This window comes from Pelobates fuscus, chromosome 4 (genome assembly GCF_036172605.1).
Source record: "Pelobates fuscus isolate aPelFus1 chromosome 4, aPelFus1.pri, whole genome shotgun sequence".
NCBI classification, from domain to species: domain Eukaryota; kingdom Metazoa; phylum Chordata; class Amphibia; order Anura; family Pelobatidae; genus Pelobates; species Pelobates fuscus.
This window is the reverse complement of record NC_086320.1, coordinates 310,073,301-310,092,434: the sequence shown is the minus strand read 5'-3', so window position 1 is coordinate 310,092,434 and position 19,134 is coordinate 310,073,301. Positions and strand designations below refer to the sequence as shown.

Genomic DNA, 19,134 nt, shown 5'->3' with positions numbered 1-19,134 from the left:
CATGGTGAATACAAAGAAGGAGCTTAATATCATTTGTTTTTTTTTAATATCTATAGGTGGTAGCAATATATATTGAAAAATATATTTTATCATTATTTGAGTAAATGTATTTAGTGCCAACAAATTCCAAAGCATTGGACACATTGACAAAATGTAATAATAAGAAAATGTAGTTTTGAGGGATAGACAAAATGGAGTACTCCACGCAATTAGACAAGCAACTGTTGCCTCAGTGTATCATTATAATCAGTGTTTGTTTCTCAAAGTCTTCCATTGTCATTTGGCGAAATTTGAGCGTATATGTCCTTCAGAAGATATGGGATGCAAAGGCAAGAATAACAGATGGAAAATTGCCTTAGGTCTCATGAACCAAGATGGCATCTGCAGTAGAGCTAGATTTCAGTTCACCCGTTCAGAAAATGTTATCATGCTTTTATCAAAATTTGGCTGTGTCTGTATACATAAAATAAAGTTATGATGATAATAATAATATTAATAATAATAATAATTATAGTAATATCATTTTAAAAACTGTACAGAAAATTAGGTGATGGTAATAATGATTAACATAATCCAAGAGCATAATGAGTTAAAAGTGGTCCCTATGCCTTTTAAGTTTAATGAAAGGGCCAGCCTTAGGATTGTACAAGCTGTGTGGTTGCACAGGGTGCCATGGCAGCATGGGTGTCGAGCAGCCAACATAAATTGCACATGCAGGGGCCAGCAGTGAAAGGCAGAGTTTCAAAAGCTAGCCTCAAGTAAGGGAGGTGGGGTGGAGCTAAATATGATTTGGGCAGAGCAAAATGGGTAGCAGAGTTGGAGCTAAATGCAGCCTGAACCCACTGGCTGGTTACTGCTGCATACTGAGGAGAAGCATGAAGTAGTCCCTGCTTCCCGAACATCTAGTCAATAGGGAATGAACTTCACTTCTTCCCCTAGTGTTCATAATAGAAAGTGGTAACTGCCTGTAACTGTGTGTGACTGTCTACCTGTAACTGTGTGTGACAGTCTGTGTCTGTCTGCTTGTGTGTGATTGTCTGCCTTTAACTGTGTGTGACTTCCTGTAGCTGTGTGTGACTGTCTGCCTGTGTGTGACCGTCTGCCTGTAACTGTGTGCGACTGACTGCCTAAACTGTGTTTGACTGTCTGCCTGTGTGTGACTGTCTGCCGGTGACTGTGTGTATGTCACTGTCTGCTTGTGACTGTCTGTGACTGCGTGTGCTAGACGGTCTGCCTTTAACTCTGTGTGTGTGTGTGTGTGTGTGACTGTCTGTCTGTAACTGGCTTTGGCTGTCTTTCTGTAAATGTGACTGACTGCCTGTAACTGTGTGTGACTGTCTGCCTGCAATTGTGTGTGTGACTGTGTGCTAGTGGCTATGTGCCTAGGACTGTACATGTGGCTGTATTTGACAGTATATGTCAAATGTGGCTGTAAATCTGACTGTGGGACTGTGCATGCGACACATCTGCATTTACATATGAACATACATGCATTTTTAAATCTGAATTAAATACACATCACAAATATCACACAAATATTACACACAGCCAATACACACATATCAAACACAGTCAACACACCCATAATAATATCATGTAAGGTAACAACAGAGAAGGGAGAATAAATACTTGTTTTTTCTTTTCTTTTCTTTTAATTTAACCAAGCCATTATAAAACACTGCACCCCTAAACACACACTATACATGGATGAGCAGGGAGGGGTGCTGTGAAGATTTTTCGCACAGGTGCCTAAAGGCCCAAGACCAGCCCTGGTTAATGAGGTATGAGTTGAAGTTGTTCAATTATTGCTCCCTGATCTAACTTCTGAAATAACTATGGCCTTGATTTAGTATTTTTGAATAAGCATTTCAAATTATCACAATCTGTTAGAAAAACGTTTTACATTACTTAACCATTGATGTCACCATTAAAGTCTATGGGAATTGTTGTAGATAATCATTTGAAAAGTCATTCTACCAGATTGTAAAAAATTGGAAAGCTAATCAAAAATATTACATTGATTTCTATACCTGATTGTTTCTTTTTTTAAGTCAGTTGTTTTTTACATGATATTAGGCAGGTGGTATTAATGTTGTGGCTCATTAGTGTATTTATCCAGGACAGGTTTTACACAGTGAATTCTTTCATCTAAACTAAGCTTTAATTTTCACAAGGTCTAATTATAATCTCTAAGTATGTACATGCTATATGCAAATTCTGATATTCTAATGTAATTGATTTCGAAATGAGCTAGAGACCATTTTATTCAAATACTTTGAAGTCTTTGATTGGTTCTAATTATGGATTTGGATTATTTATGTGTGTATATTTTACCAGGAAAAATACACTGAGATATCTCTCCTTTTCAAGTATATTCTTGAGAGCACATACAAATATTTTTTTACACAAGTAACACAAAATGTATATACTACAAATACTGATAATTTGTTACACATTCATTGGATCGATACAGTACAATTATAAATTAACAATAACAGTGCTTTTTGAATGAAAGTAGGAAGATGTAGGTGTTTTCAAGAACGTTTGACTAGTGTCAGATTACATTGACATTTGATATTCCACATATGCAAAGGTGTATATGAAAAAGCTGCAATACCAACTTCTTTTTGAGATGTAAGAGTGAAGAAGTTTTTAATAGCCTAGTGGTTCATGTATAATTTTATTAAACTCTACATGTAGATTCATATACTGAAATATGAATTTAGTCATTGATTTTCTTTCAAGATTATATACTAAAATGAGAAATCACATTGAAGTCAAGATGAATTTTAAATTTGAGGCCCGAGTAGCAGAATTGAAAGCATAGCTTATTTTTTCCAAATGAGCAATTTGCACACTAAATTTGAAATTCACATTGAATTTACCTTGAATTGTCACTTTAGTGAATAACCCTGTTTGTCTTTATCTACTACAATTGAGTTGCATCTTATATCTGTGTATGTGGGACTCATGTTCTTCAAAAAAAAAAAATCACTGGCCAAATTGTAGATCAAAATAGCCAAATGGGAAACTTTCTTTCAACTCTATTTTTCCAATCCTTTATCCAGTAATTATATACATGATAATATGTTATATATCCAATAAACTTTTTAAAATTAGTTTTTGTGATTAGTAATTATTGGCATCACAGTACAGCATCCTAATGTTTTAAATGAGAAAGGTGCATTGTGTTGTGAAGCCACTTTGTTATGAGCATTATATTTTATTGCATTTTGTTTTACAGAAACAACCGGTATGTATTATATACATTACAACTCAAATATTTCTATTACTTTATTTATGACTGGTATTTATAAAGCGCCAACAGATTCCGCAGCACAGATTGAACATTTTTTGTATGTGTTCCCGAACAACAAGTCCAATCCATGGAGGCCCCACCTCGCAACTTCCAGGACATAAAGGATCTACTGCTAATGGCTTGGTGCCAGATACCACTGGACACATTCAGAGGTCTTGTGGATTCCATGCCTTGATGTATCAGAGCTGTTTTGGAAGCACGAGGGGGACCTACATAATATTAGTGAGGTGGTATTCTACACAGTGATGATATGGCATGGTATTTATAAAATAAGTAACAAGTTGTTATTTTAACTTGGTGCCTATAACAGATCAAAATAATTTACTAATTTGGGCTCAATTTTGAGTTTCTATAACACATTTACTACAATGACCACAAGATTATTTAGCTTGCTTTCTTTTTTCTTTTCTTTTTAATCCAGTATGCATAGATGCACACTATGCATTGGCCAAACAACATGTTTTTAAATCCTTGTTTAGTGAAAAATGAAAAAATACAAATGAGATGACTTACAGAATAACAATGTTAAAGATTAAATATCAATTTAATTTCTTTAGAAGTTTTAATAGAGTTAGGGATTCGCATACTAGGGTTGCGGTATAGATGTATAACTTTGCCTCACAAGTATTATGTTATGTTATGTGGAGTGAAGGGCCTAAACAAATAAGGGAGAATCATTTCACCAATTACACAATCTGGAAATTTAGAGAAGCATTAAACCTATAAAGCTCTAAACAACTCTATCCCCTGTTACATTTCTTCACTGAATCTTTGGTATGCTCCTTCTCAGTATCTCAGCTGAGCTGGTGGCCTTCTCCTGTCCGCTCCTCGCACCCTCACTGCTAACTCATACTTGCAGACCTTTTCACTGGCAGCTCCTTTCCTTTAGAACAGCCTACCTACCCCTACCAGACTCTCCCCTAGTCTTTAATAATTTAACCCCTTAAGGACAGATGACGGATATATTCCGTCATAATTTCCTTTTATTCCAGAAGTTGTGTCCTTAAGGGGTTAAGAAATCCATCAAAACCCATGTGTTCAGAAATGTTTATGGTCCTACAGAGTAACTTTTATGTCACAAATCTGTCTCTAGTTCTCTCCTAATGAGCCACACTTCACTCTCACCCCCTGTTCTGTTAATTTCCCACCTTTTTTGTTTATTGTCCCCCTTGATGCCCTTCCTATTGTGTCCTTATACCCTACCTCCGCTAGACTGTAAACTCGTCTGAGTAGGGTCCTCATCAACCTATTGTTCCTGTATCATTTTGTAATTGTTCCTTTTATTGTTAAATATTCCCCTTCCACAATATTGTAAAGCACTGCAGTACAAGTTGGCATTATATAAATATCAATAATAATTACAATAACTCCAATAACTATTCACTGCACAAAGAGTTCACAACCAGTCTTGATGGTTTAAGCTTAACATAAGGCATCACACAAAATAGATCCCAAAATGCTGAGCACTTCCTTAAAATCTAGTAATTTATTGAGATATAGCTTTTAAAATAACCTTACACGCAAAAAAATGCAGTCGCATCCAGTTTATCTCATCAAAGTGAAACATAAACCAATTTGTAAGATATAGACAAAATATGAACTATCGCATTTCACTATTTAGCGAATAAACAATGTAGTTATTTAACAGCACAAAAAATATACTTGTGTCAGTATAAGCAAATATGTACATCGGAACCTAAAAACTATCAGCGTGTAAGTATATCCTGTCAATATTGGATTAGTACAGTCACTCTAAGACTGCTGCATTTACATTTTGACTGGTAAGTGGGGGGGAAAAGAAATGTTTCTAAATGGCAGGTTTCCATGACAACAGTAAATTACTGTGGAAGAAACATGTTCAGAGAGGTTTATGGTACTGTAAATTGTTCACTACATTCCATTATTTCAGGTATTACTTTAATCATCATCTTTGTATAAAGGAAGAATTATCCGTTTCTGCATTTTAGAATTTCGCACATTTTGAAATGCATGCTTCAGCAAGTAGTTGATGACGAATTATGGTTACTTGTATTAAAAATGACAATATTGAATTCAGTAAAAAGGGCAGCATCTATTCATACTCAGATGAACTAAAAGGTACATCTGCAAATAGGCTAGACTAGACGTGATTTGCCCTGTTTTAACAAATTGGACATAGTCACTAACAAATAAGTTGAAAGCCATATATAATAATAATCTATTTGCAAAATAGCCTGCAAATAAGCATAATCAATTTTTTTATCCGATATTTTATAGTAGAATTTATTTGGATATATATACAGTTCATAAACATCTGAATTTTGCTTTGTTATAACTGCATCAAATATAAAGAAGTCAAAGGTTCTATTTGTAAGTATTCTGGAATTTTGGAAGCTTTTCTAAAAGCACACACCTTAAAAGAAATGACATTATTTGATGAAAAGAACATGATAATTTTTCCATTACAAAAAAAAAAAAATATATAATAATTTGAGTCGTAGAGGAAGTAACACTAATGTACCATAGGCTTTATTTTATCACAAAGGGACAAAATAACTGCTTGCCCTCTGTAACCAATTTTTTTTCTCCCAGTTTAACATTCCTTCTCTGCTGTTGTTGATTTGAGAGGGGTACGATAACAGATTTGCATAACAATACAAAATGATACAACATTGAACACTTCCATACGTCCTTCTAAACTGAAACTAAATGTGACTTGCTGCAAGCCCTGTCAGCCTGACATTACTGGCTAGGAAATCAAACTGATACCACGGTTTTAACAGTCATTACACACCTCGGCCATTCAGCAAATGATATAGTAAGGCAATATTCTCATTACAGTTATAGAAAGTAATGTATCAATTGAAAAATACACCAAGAGAGAATTCTGCAAAGAGGAAGATGAGCTAAACAAAATAATAAGCACAATTTCTTTCCAAATTTGTTCTAATTTTACAGTTGATATTTCCTGATGACAATAATCCTTTTAAATTTAAACCATTACGTGACAGAAGAGAAAGTAATACATTACTTCACAGAGCTCTACACAGCCATCTGGCATCAGCCATATTCGGAATTTTAAAAACGAAAGATCTAGGAACCAGCAGATAAAGAAATATGTGTAATGATGCAGGATGGCTTATTAAGAAGATAAGAATACTTGTCTGCTGCCATCAGTGTGTTTTTTTTTGTATGTCTGTCTTTCTGTCTATATGTCTGCCTTTCTATCTGTCTGGATGGATTAAGTAATAATGAGGCAGGCGCCATTACACATGAAGGAAATCTGGGCCGACTTTGTAATCTTGCATGTCTAATGTTTTATCGCACACCATTATTCTGATTAACTCAAATGGACAAACTTAAATAACCTTAATACCGATACACTTTAACTCGCCTGTGTTTCACATTGATAGAGAGCAAGCACATTGAAGGCTAAGAGAAAGAGAATAAGAGAGGAGTGTGCCCGAGGGAAAGATAGATTATAAATTTTATTTAAAATATTAATAGTTCATATAACACACATTTCAGCATATTGCACAAATGTATTTATACAGTCACATTTTGGAATTGCTAAGGGCACACATGGTCCTAACAATTATTGTTGTGATGTGTAGTGATGTGGAATTCCTTTTGCCCGGGACATACAGCTTTGGGTGCTAGGGAGGCAGTGTTTTGGGGTTTTAGACCGACCTCAGGAGGACAGGAGGACAGAGTTTGAGCAGGGAGCTTTGTGGTGACCACTGAAATCACTTCCTCGCGTTACAGGGCTCACTAGAGAGTCTAAGCTGCAGAAGTGAGAGTACACTTTATGATATGTCTAGGCGCAGGAGGAGGCTATAGATCTGGCAGGGGACAAGCTGGAGTTGGGGTTGGATCAGAAGCTGGGGAGGTCAGAGAAAGTCTGGAGCAGAGGCTGGAGGGAAGGCTTGAATAATGACTGTAACCATGGAGCATGAGCTGTACCATATAGTGCAATGTAACCCTCACCTGCATTTTTTAACATCACCAGACCTCCCTACAGCCAGTAACCCCTCATCCTTTCCCATGTGCAGCCAGTTACTCCACACCATCCACCTTGTATAGCAATTTACCTTTCACTCTGCCCCCCTTTGTGGCCATTTACCCTCCAACCTTTTCTGAGCATCCAGTTACCCCGACGCTATAGAGCTAGTTACCTCTCATCCTCCCCATTGTGGAACTAGTTAACTCTCATCCTACCTCTGTGCAACCGGTTACCCCATATCATCCTCCCTGGGCAGCCAGTTACCTCTCATCCTCCCTGTGCAGCCAGTTACCTCTGCCAATTCCCTCTGTGCAATCAGTTACCTTCATACTCCCCTGCAGCCAGTTATCGCTCATTCTTCCCCCTGTGCATCTAGTTATATCTCATGCTCCCTTATATGCAGTCAGTTACGCCCCTTATTGCCCCTACAGCCAGGTATCCCTCACCACACTGTAGTCAGTTAACCATTATCTCCCCTTGTGCAGTTTACCAGATGCCAATTACTCCTCATATTTCCCCACTGTGCAGCCCGTTACTTGAACACCAGTTACTTTAATGCCGTATGGTGCACAGACCCCCTCCCTACAGAAAGCTATGTGGGGGGAGGTAAAACACAGAAGACACATGCAAGCACATTACACACAGCCAAACATCACGTGCACATAACACACAGCCAGCAAACATCACATACACACAAAGTACACACAGCCAGCAAGCATCACAGAGAAAGACATTACACACAGCCCATAAACATCTAACCCACACATTACACACATCTGGCATACACACACACACACACACAAATATTACACGCAGCCTGCATACACACACACACACACATTACACACAGGCACCACACACTAAAGACAGGGCAAGAGACTTTGGAGGTAGGGGGGCCAGAGGGTAATGCTCAATATTCATTGAACCCTGAATTAAATCTGAGTGGAAAACTCTACTCGACTGCCCACTCTACTCATGAATCACAAACAGAGTCCCGCCAGAGAGAGATTCCCTGATTCCCAAAGTATAGAGGATCATGATGACAACTTAATGTGACATTTGCATGGTCACTCAATGCACACCATTTCCACATGCCTATGGTGCTGACTATCCTGCATTTTTCTCTGCACGAGCAGGCAAGTAGCAGAGCAGGAATGAAAAAATTCTAAAGTAAACAATGTGTATGTAAGATCCAAATGAACAAATGAACCACACAACAGTTCCCCAATACACACACTGCCCTGCCCACATATGCACACTACACCCCTGTACACACATGCACACTGCATTCCTCACAAACACATATTCCACACGACACACACCCATACACTACAGCCCCTATCTCGGCAGATCCCAGGTAAGTTACTTACCCATGGAGGGCACTAATGCACTACTGGCATCATAACCACTACAACGTAATATAGTGGTTATTGTGCCTGGATTGTTTCTTTAAAACTTCTACCAGTGCCACTCCCAAGATTAGAGGCGCAGTTTATGCTGCAGCGCTGTACATATATACAACCTAGAAAATTGTTGTGACTTGGGGTGCCTTCGAAAAATATTGAAATGTTTATGGGAGCCTTGAACCTAAAAAGTTTGGGAACCGCTGATATTGCTGGAAAATCTGTATAGAAGAATGGGATAACCAACATCATAAAAGTAACACCATATTTTTTTTTTTTGGGGGGGGGGTGCATTTGTTCCTCTCCATCCCCCTGTTCCTACACATATGGGTATCTGTTCTATATGTGTGTGTTAAAAAATGATAAGCTTAGAGTTATGTCTATAAATGCTCACAGTTTAGGGAATAAGATACATAAACTTGTGGCAATAATGGCAACCGATAATGTAGATTTAGTCGATGTTACTGAGACATGGTATAATGAAAAAAATGACTGGGTAATGAAAAAGCAATACCAGGGTACTCTTTATATAGAAAAGACAAGGGAGGCAAGAAAGGGGGAGGAGGGGCCCTGTATGTGAAAGATAGCATAAAATCTAGCCTAATAAAAGTTAGGGAGGCGAAAATAGAGTCCATTTGGGTTACGTTAGAATTTGGTAATCATACAGTAACTCGTGTGGGTGTGATTTATAGGCCCCCAGGACAAATAGAAGAGTTAGATAATCTACTAGTTGAGGAAATAGCTAATATGACAATGAACGGGGAAGTTATCATCATGGGTGAAGTTCACATCTTCCTGATGTGAATTGGAAAACAGAAATAGTTGCTTGTGCCAGGAGCACACATATTCTAAACTCCCTACTGGGATTGTCTCTAAAACAAGTCGTTGAGGAGCAAACTCATAAAGAGGCCATACTAGATTTAGTGTTAACAAATGGAGATTTGGCATCAGATTTTACTGTATAAACTGCAACCTTATCAATAAACTGCAACCTTTAGGTTTGGATTCCAATATTGTTGAATGGGTAAGGCAGTGGCTTAGTAACAGGCAACAGAGGGTTGTAGTCAATGTAGTATATTCAAAGCATGGGCTTGTCACCAGTGGGGTACCTCAGGGATCTGTACTTGGACCCATTCTCTTTAATATTTTTATTAGTGATATTGCAGAAGGTCTTGATGGTAAGGTGTGTCTTTTTGCTGAAGATACTAAGATATGTAACAGGGTTGATGTTCCAGGAGGGATAAGCCAAATGGAAAATGATTTAGGTAAACTAGAAAAATGGTCAGAGTTGTGGCAACTGACATTAAATGTGAAATGTGCAAGATAATGCACCTTCCACGTAAAAACCCATGGGCAGAGTATAGGATATTTGATAGAGTCCTAACCTCAACATCTGAGGAAAGGGATTTAGGGGTAATTATTTCTGATGACTTAAAGGTAGGCAGACAATGTAATAGAGCAGCAGGAAATGCTAGCATAATGCTTGGTTGTATAGGGAGAGGTATTAGCAGTAGAAAAAGGAAAGTGCTCATGCCATTGTACAGAACACTGGTGAAACCTCACTTGGAGTTTTGTACGCAGTACAGGAGACTGCATCTCCAGAAGGATATTGATACTTTAGAGAGAATTAGAGGGACAAAGGTTTAAAAATAATATCAGGAAGTATTGCTTTACTGAGAGGGTAGTGGATGCATGGAATAGCCTTCCAGCTGAAGTGGTAGAGGTTAACACAGTGAGGGAGTTTAAGCATGAGTGTGATAGGCATAAGGCTGTCCTAACTATAAGATAAGCAGGGACTAATGAAAGTATTTAGAAAATCGGGCAGACTAGATGGGCCGAATGGTTCTTATCTGCCGTCACATTCTATGTTTCTATGTTGTATTGCCCTGTTGTGTCCTACATATAAGCCTTGTACTGTGCCTATAATCTACACTTTATGCTAATCCTTCTTGGCTGCAAACCAATGTATATTAAATCGTTTTTACATTGAGGGAGTATGGGGGAGTGTGGGTTTATATTCCTAGTTCATGGATGTGAAACACAAGGGCTGACTGGTACCCAGTCAAAAAAAAGTTACCCTGCTGGATGAAGACCAGCACTGGAGTGGAGGGAATTATAGCTATTTATTTTTTTATCACTTTGCAGCACCATACTTAGTTTAGACTGGGTGCCAGGTAAGAGGATACTAACACGTAATTATAAGGTAATATTACCACTTGTATTTTCTCTGTTGGTCAATTCCAGTTTTATATTAAAATATCAACTTATTAACAACCCATTATTCTATCAGGTAGCACTGGTAGAAATATGAATTAAGGCAAAACCCAGGACTGATCATTAAGTTTGATGTATTTTCCATATTAGGTGGAGATGAAGGGGATGCAACTCTAACTCTATTTGAGAAAGCAGAAAAAGCTTAACAGTGGTTAATATAAAAAAAAGTGCATAGATGTTCACATATGTCAAATTCACAAAGTAAATAAAAAAAAAAACCTTTGTCAAAGAACAGCATGCAACAAAAAAACAACATAAAAAAACAGCCACTTCTATATCACTGTGGCTAACTTTACACTTAAGTCATGCTTGTGTCCAACATTCTAACGGTGCAGAGAGCTTTTAGAGCCAAGACTTAGAAATGGGGCACTCACGAAAATAATTTACATATCTACTAAATGATTGTTAAATTTTGCCAAGACACAATAGAGCATGTTTTCTTGTGGTGCATCGCAACTCTATGTTATACCTCTAGGTCCATATGTGATAAAACACAGGGTAGACAAATAATACAAAATAAAAGACTTAAAAAATTAATTTTAATATTTCTATACACACTGTTTATTCATCCAAGATCAATGCCATGGAAATCAGGCATTCAGAATTAAAACCTAAACTTAAATGACCCATTTAACAATGCGTGCATGTACACCTACAATTAAATGCTAATCAGTATACTGGTGTATTCTAGACTTTTTTTGAAATAGTTGCATGGCAGTTAATTGTCTTTGGCTCAAATATATGCTGAAAAGAAGGCGGAAATCAATAGAGTAAGAATGATGAATCGAGAGTGAATCAATGTGACAGGCAAATAAGCAGACAGACAGTTAAACACGACGCCATCCAACAAATATATAAACACAAGAAATATTGTTGTTTAACCTGTTTTCTCAGAGTTGCCATTGATGGTATTAGTAGGGATGGCGGTGTAGATAGTCTTTGCGTTGTCCTTGACAGCAGCTGATTTCTGTTTATTTTTCATGGCTTCCAGTGCTTTCAATTTCTTGGCATGTTTCATGCCTTTGCAGTGGGCCGCAGCCTGGCTCTACAAAGGAGAAGAAAATGAACCATGCAATCAGGATCATTTTCTGTTGTAATACAAATATGGAATAACTTAACGCAGCACTAATACGTCTGTTCCAACAACATCACACAATATAAAGAACAGCTGTACAAACTCCATTTTAATGGCATAATAGCAGATCACATTTACATGACTGTTCTTCTTAAGTATAAGAAATCCTACAGAAATTAAATATACTGGTTGTTTCTTGAGGCAGTCCTTGATATATATAAGTTCACTTTACATCTATCCAGACTTGCTTTTACCAGATTTCCAGATCCACCACAATTTTCCAGGACACATATTGTTAATTCACACTAATAAATACATGAAACAAATTGCCCTGTGGTTTGTGGAACCCTAGTGCAGGAGGGTAATTACTTAAAACAATTATTTTGGAGTCGCTTCTTGATTAAGAGATTAGTTTCTTGCAATATAGGAATTAAACCTGCAATGGGACAACATTTTTCATGATCTGGTCGGTCTCCTAAACAAATGTGGTGTTTCCAGAAGAACATGGTGGATCTTGTCACTCGACTCATAGCACTAAATTCTATACCTTGTCTCAAGTTTTATTGGCAGGCTTAAACATCTATTATGTTGTCTAACTCTTGGTATGTTGGGTGAGTACTCTAATTAATGGCACATCCTTCTCTATAGTATTATTAAAGTACCCAATAACATGTATACTTTTGCAGTATAGATTTTTATATAAAAGTACCCTTTTGTCAGCATTATATGTAATGTTCAGTATACTGAATATTCTTTATACAGTCAAAGGGACACTATAGTCACCAGAACAACTACAGCTTCTTGAATTTATTCTGGTGAGTAGAATCATTACCTTCAGGCTTTTTGCTGTAAACACTGTATTTTCAGAGAAAATGCAGTATTTACCATTACAGCCTAGTGATAGCTTTACTGGCCACTCCTCAGATGGCTGTTAGAGATCCTTCCTGAGTCATGACTGCCTAAAATGCATCCAAACATTCAGTGTCTCCTCCCTCTGCATGCAGACACTGAACATTCCTCATAGAGAGTCATTGATTCAATTCATCTCTATGAGGAGATGCTGATTGGCCAGGGCTGTGTTTGAATCATGCTGGCTCTGCCCCTGATCTGCCTCCTTGTCAGTCTTAGCCAGTCCTATGGAGAAGCATTTTGATTGGATCAGGCTACCACTTCTGATGATGTCGGCAGACTGCTTGTTTTTCTGAGGCAAACATCATGCAGAGTTACAGCTTCAGGCTTGAATACAGTAAGATTGTGCTATATTTATGGAGGCATGAGGGGCCCAGGGGTGCTAGATGGTGGTTTTAACACTATAGGGTCAGGAATACATGTTTGTGTTCCTGACCCTATAGTGATCCTTTAATATAGATGATTAAAAAAAGATGTGTATGAAAATGCACATCACTACATTAGTTAGAATCTTAATCTTAATTGTATAATGTATCACTACATACTATCAAACAAAGTTTGTATCATTTAAACTTTCATTTCTTTTTCCTAGAATCTGACACAGTTAAGAGTGTGTACCATCTGTACTGTGCTGAAGCATGGATGTATTTCAGACAATTATTGATGAGTGGTGTTGTGCCATTCTAAACAATGTGCACTAATTAGTCCTGTAACCTACCTTGTGTGTTATTGAATAAAGTGATATGCAAAACTGCATAACACATCTTAATAAAAAATGATATGTGATTAACAAACATATATCTTATTTTAGAACATTTAACAGAACTAAAATATTCACGCATTTAACCCCTTAAGGACCAAACTTCTGGAATAAAAGGGAATCATGACATGTCACACATGTCATGTGTCCTTAAGGGGTTAAATTAATTCATAGTGTGATCATCCTATCATGTACTCTGGCGCTTTTATAAGAAGCTTTCTATTAGGCTTTTACGCAAATAATGACTGGGTGATAAAGTAACGTACACATATAAATAAGTGATAGACATAAATATTGACAGAGAATAACAGATCGCTAATATTACTGTAATTATATCAAACGTTTTTACTGCTACATTGGGTTTACATAAACAGCATTGCAAAACTGCAACTCAACTTATCTAGATCCCAAAATTGTAACCCAAAATACCAATTCTGAAAATTCTATAAACACGATGGGAATTTAAAGAGTGAAATATACACAGTCACTATTTGCAACACTCAAAGTAGTTGGACAAGCAGCAAATTGCTCATACAGAAATTTTGAATTGATAGTTTATAGATTTGCAATGTTCTGTGAATGCAATTTGGAACCAGATAACAATTATACATTAGAGCATTCAATATTTTGAATGAATTAAAATGGAATATATTTTAGGATGGTATGTATGAGTGTTTTATTACAGATATTTCTGTGTAATATTTCATGAAATACAAACTATATTTTATTCATATAGTCTTAGGAGCACTCGAGGGACCCTTTTTTGACTTCCAAGCAGACTTAATTCTTTGGAACATGAATTCAACACGGCACTTTCTTAAGGTATTTTGGTTAATGCTGATTCTAAAGCATCACACATTTAATGCAGATCTCTAACCTAAACATTCATGCTGACAACCTATCAATTCTTCACTACAACCTCCAATTTCACTATAAAAAGCTTCTCTGTTTGATTAAGATATAGGAATTGTTCAGGTCACTGGAGTAAAAGGTAGTCACTGTTACGCTCATAGAACCTGCTTTAAATGATACATGCACATGGCCAGAAGCAATACTTAGATTTGTAATAGGATTAAAATGGTTCTAAATTGGTATTAAAGTGTGCCTGTCATGGTACACACAACTTTAATTTAAATGTAAAGTTGAATTTCTAGAGAAAGAAAATCATGATTCCCTGCACATTTTCACCAACAACCTTCACCAATAGATGTATGGACTTAAAGGGACACTATAGTCACCAGAACCACTACTGCTTAATCTAGTGCTTCTTGTGTCTATAGCCTGCCCCTGCAGGCTCAGCAATGTAAACGCAAGAAGGACTTTGTGGGTTAGGTCTGGCAATCTTTGCAGGACCTATGTTCAGCATCTCCATGCTCTGCATTTATTCAATGTATCTCTAAGAGGAGACTCTGATTGGCATAGAATTTTACCACGAATGCACAATATTCTCCCAGTGCTTTCCTATGGGAAAGCATTGGATTAGATGGGATGATCAAGACTGATTATCTCAGCTGTGGAGTTGGGGCCTGTGTGGCAAGACTAGCCTTTTAGCTCCATTTTTGAGGGGAGATAGACACCTAAATAGGAAGTCCATCATTATAGTGGAAGGAATGCATATGTGTATTCCCAACTCTATAGTGTTCCTCTACACAGCTTACACTAAATTCTCCCTCTCCTATCTGCAGGTTGCAAGAGAACTCTATATATTTCAAAGCAAGTAACACATTTCAAGCTATCATGCACACCACTATTATAATGAATGCTTTATTGAGAATGTGTGATGTTTGTGACATCTTCAAACAAGTTCAGACATTTTTCTATTTGAAAATCCTAAGTTGGCTATTTCTGATGACCGTGTCTAACAACAATAATCAACTCTAGGGTTTGGTCGGACAGCAGTAAAAATAAAGAGTGACTGTCCTTTCAACGGAAAGGCAACTCAGATGTAAGAATAAGTCAATGGTTCCATGTCAAGACATGTCTGTGTAGAATTGGAATTTGGAGTTTGTGTAATGTTAAATGTTTTATTTAAATAAGAATAAAATCAGTCCAAATTCCAACTATTATTTTGAAGCAAATTATAGGTAAAGAGGTATTTTAAGAATATAATAGTGTGATTTTCAGTAATGGAAGGATGATAACCCAATTTCTTTGGCAGAGTCCACTCAATTACCCTTAGCAAGTAGCACCTGCTAAAAACTATAAAATGTCTGCACAGCTCAGAACTAGGTGATCTGTTACTTTTGTTTTCTGAAAATCACTCTGCTTTGACCCATCGGCCAACCTCTGGAGTGACTGATGAAAGAGAGAACAGATGTACTTCCATGGCCCATTTAATGTTCTGACTTGAGTCCAATTAAAATTGTGTGGCAAGCTTTGGAAATGCAGTATAAAAATTGACATAATTAGATACATTCTTCTGTGAATAATAATTTCTATAACATTCGGCATCATAACGTACAAAGCCGGTAAAGACCTATTCAAATGCTCATATTTTTAGCTACAGCTACTTCTATTAACAAGTGACTTTAGGAATTGTATACTACAAATTATTTTTCTTCAATTCCTTGTATTGTTTTGCTGCCTCGTAACCTTTTCAGTGTTCAGATTAGGCACCGCAATTTTGAAGAACTACATTTTAGGTAAAAATCTCCGAGGACGGTGAATAATATTTTTTAACAAACTGTTGGCTGGATTTTTTTTTTTAACAGATTAAGGGTTTGCTCTGCTTTTAGAATAAAAATTCCTTCACTGACGTCTATGGGAAAATTACTATTTAGTAAGCAAAGGAAATCATTACACTGCTAAAAGAATTCAGCCCTATATTGTAAATGGAATTTACAAAACAATGAACCCATCAATTTGCCAAGAAATTGTATTATATAAATAGTGTAAGTAGGGTTTTTTAAAACTAATTATTCAGAAAACATTGAAAAATGTCAGAAAATACATTTAAAAACACATTAAGTATTTATGGATAAAAACTACGCTTTCTATATTATTACCTTAATGGCTGCTAGACTATAATGGTAATATAATAAAATATTGATCGAATGTATTAAATGCACATTTTCCATTTTTAGTTCTACAATCAATTTAATAAGTCCAATAGTATTTTTTTTAACACATTGAAAAGCAATATTTGTTTAAGTGCTTTAATATTATACATTAAGTAGTTTGCTTTTTAATCGATCCATTAAAGGTCACGCTGCACTGGCTTGCAAAATATTGAGTGAAGTTGATACATTGGGGAAAATTCTCAAAGTGAGCTATTTACTGAAGGTATGTCCAAAAATACCAAGTGCAAACTATTCAAACTGCTAAGCATCAAGTAGCTGTTAGGGTCTGTTAACGATGGCTAAACACATGATGTCTAGAGACATGATGGCTACATTTAACCCCTTAAGGACCAAACTTCTGGAATAAAAGGGAATCATGACGTGTCAGACATGTCATGTGTCCTTAAGGGGTTAAAGCCTTCTTAAAGGTACCCTCAGGCACCAACACAATCCGAATGCATTTTACAACTTTTGGTCTAAATAATTAGTTGTAATTTTTTGCTATAGCATTTCCAAAAAAAAAGAAAAAAAGCAGTCCACAACTTGGCTCAGTTTGAGAGCCTTCGCTATTGTGCGGGTAGTCCACTTAAAACCAGCTTAACCGGTAGTCCAATTAACCAGCTAACATGGAACCAGGTGTTCCAGATGCCCAATTGACATTCCTGATGGTTTGTCTTATAGAAGCAGTAATTTTTACAATCCACTACTGCTATAAGCTGCTCTCAAACATGGGAGTGTGTACGGGGGTGCTCTAAGCACCATGTACTCTGCAGTAATGCAAAATTATTATGGAGCTTAGATTGCACATTTAATTTTAATTATTTATTTCTTAGTATTAATAACCATAAGTAGTGTGTGTCATATCTCATCCATATGTATATTTCTATTTTTGTTTTGCTTTCTATATAAATTTTCAGTTTTTCAAAAGTGATTCTCTTAATAATAAATATAACTTTGTTACCTTTAATATTGTTTTGTTTTCATGTCTTTCATGCAGTGTATTTTATTAATAACGTTACTTAAAATTGTGACATGCACAGTCAGAGTCTTCCTCTCATGATAGTTTCAGGGTGAATATGCAACAAATTTCAATATAGATGCTATACCACAGCCTAGTACTAATAGGAGAATGTAAATTTGAAAGAGCATGCCATACAACCAGCGGTGTATTTATCGCGAGGCTGACAAGGCAAAAAGAGCCACCACCAAATGCCTTGCCAGCTTCTTGTCCTGGTGGGCCCAACAGCTCAGAGCCTCCTCCCCCGAGGCTGGCATCTACCTTATGTGGGAGTCGGGTGGCAAGGGAGCACTCTACCCTGAGCTCTTCCCTGTTCAGCTTCCTTGCACGCACCGCAGTAATGCCAGAGCCGGAATATGACGTAAATCTGGCCCCTGTTAGTGAGTGTTAGTGTGTGTGTCTGTTAGTGAGTGTTTGTGTGTGTGTGTTAGTGAATGTGTGTGTCTGTTAGTGAGTGTGTGTGTGTGTGTCAGTGGGTGTGTGTGTCTGTTAGTGTGTGTAAGTGTGTGTCTGTTAGTGAGAGTGTGTGTGCCTGTTAGTGAGTGTGTGTGTTAGTAAATGTGTGTGTCTGTTAGTGTGTGTGTGTGTGTGTGTCAGTGGGTGTGTGTATTTGTTAGTGAGTATTAGTGTGTGTATGTTATTGAGAGTGCTAGTGAGAGTATGTGTGTATGCGCCTGTTAGTGAGTGTGTTAGTGTGCGTCTGGTAGTGAGTGGTAATGTGTGTGTGTTAGTGAGTGTTAGTATGTGTCTGTTAGAGAGAGTGTCTGTCAATGAGAGTGTATATGTGTTTGTCAGTGAGTGTGTATGTGTGTTTGTCAGTGAGTGTATGCATGTTTGTCAGTGAGTGTGTATGTGTCTGTCAGTGTGTGTATCTGTCACTGAGTGTATCTATCAGTGTATGTATGCGTGTTTCAGTGTGTGTATCCGTGTGTCAGTGTGTGCATGTGTGTCTGTCAGTGTGTGCATGCGTGTCTGTCACTGAGAGTGTGTATGTCTGTCAGTGTGTGTCTGTCAGCTACTGTATGTGTGTCTGTCAGTCAGTCAATGTGTGTGTCTGACACTGAGTGCATATATGTCTGTCAGTAAGTGTTGTATATGTGTTTGTCAGTGTGTATCTGTCAGTGAGTGTGTACCAGTGTGTGTCTGACACTGAGTGAGTGTGTATGCATTTCTGTCAGTGAGTGTGCATGTGTGCCTTGTCAGTGAGTGTGTATGTGTCTGTCGGTAAATGCGCGTCCATCAGTTAGTGTATATGTGTGTCTCTCAGTAAATATGCGTGCATGTGTGTAACTGTGAATGAATAAGTGTGTATTCCTGTGAATGTGTATGTTTCAG

The 19,134-nt window shown here is 37.2% G+C and overlaps 1 protein-coding gene across 1 annotated transcript in view; it reads right to left on the bottom strand.

The window, feature by feature from the left end:
• The window catches only part of ZNF385D (zinc finger protein 385D), a 308,681-nt gene that overhangs the window by 80,486 nt on the left and 209,061 nt on the right, over positions 1-19,134 (bottom strand). Inside the window, exon 3 of the mRNA XM_063450693.1 lies at positions 11,861-12,023. Coding sequence (XP_063306763.1) covers positions 11,861-12,023 — 163 coding nt within the window. The remainder of the gene's footprint in view (positions 1-11,860; positions 12,024-19,134) is intronic.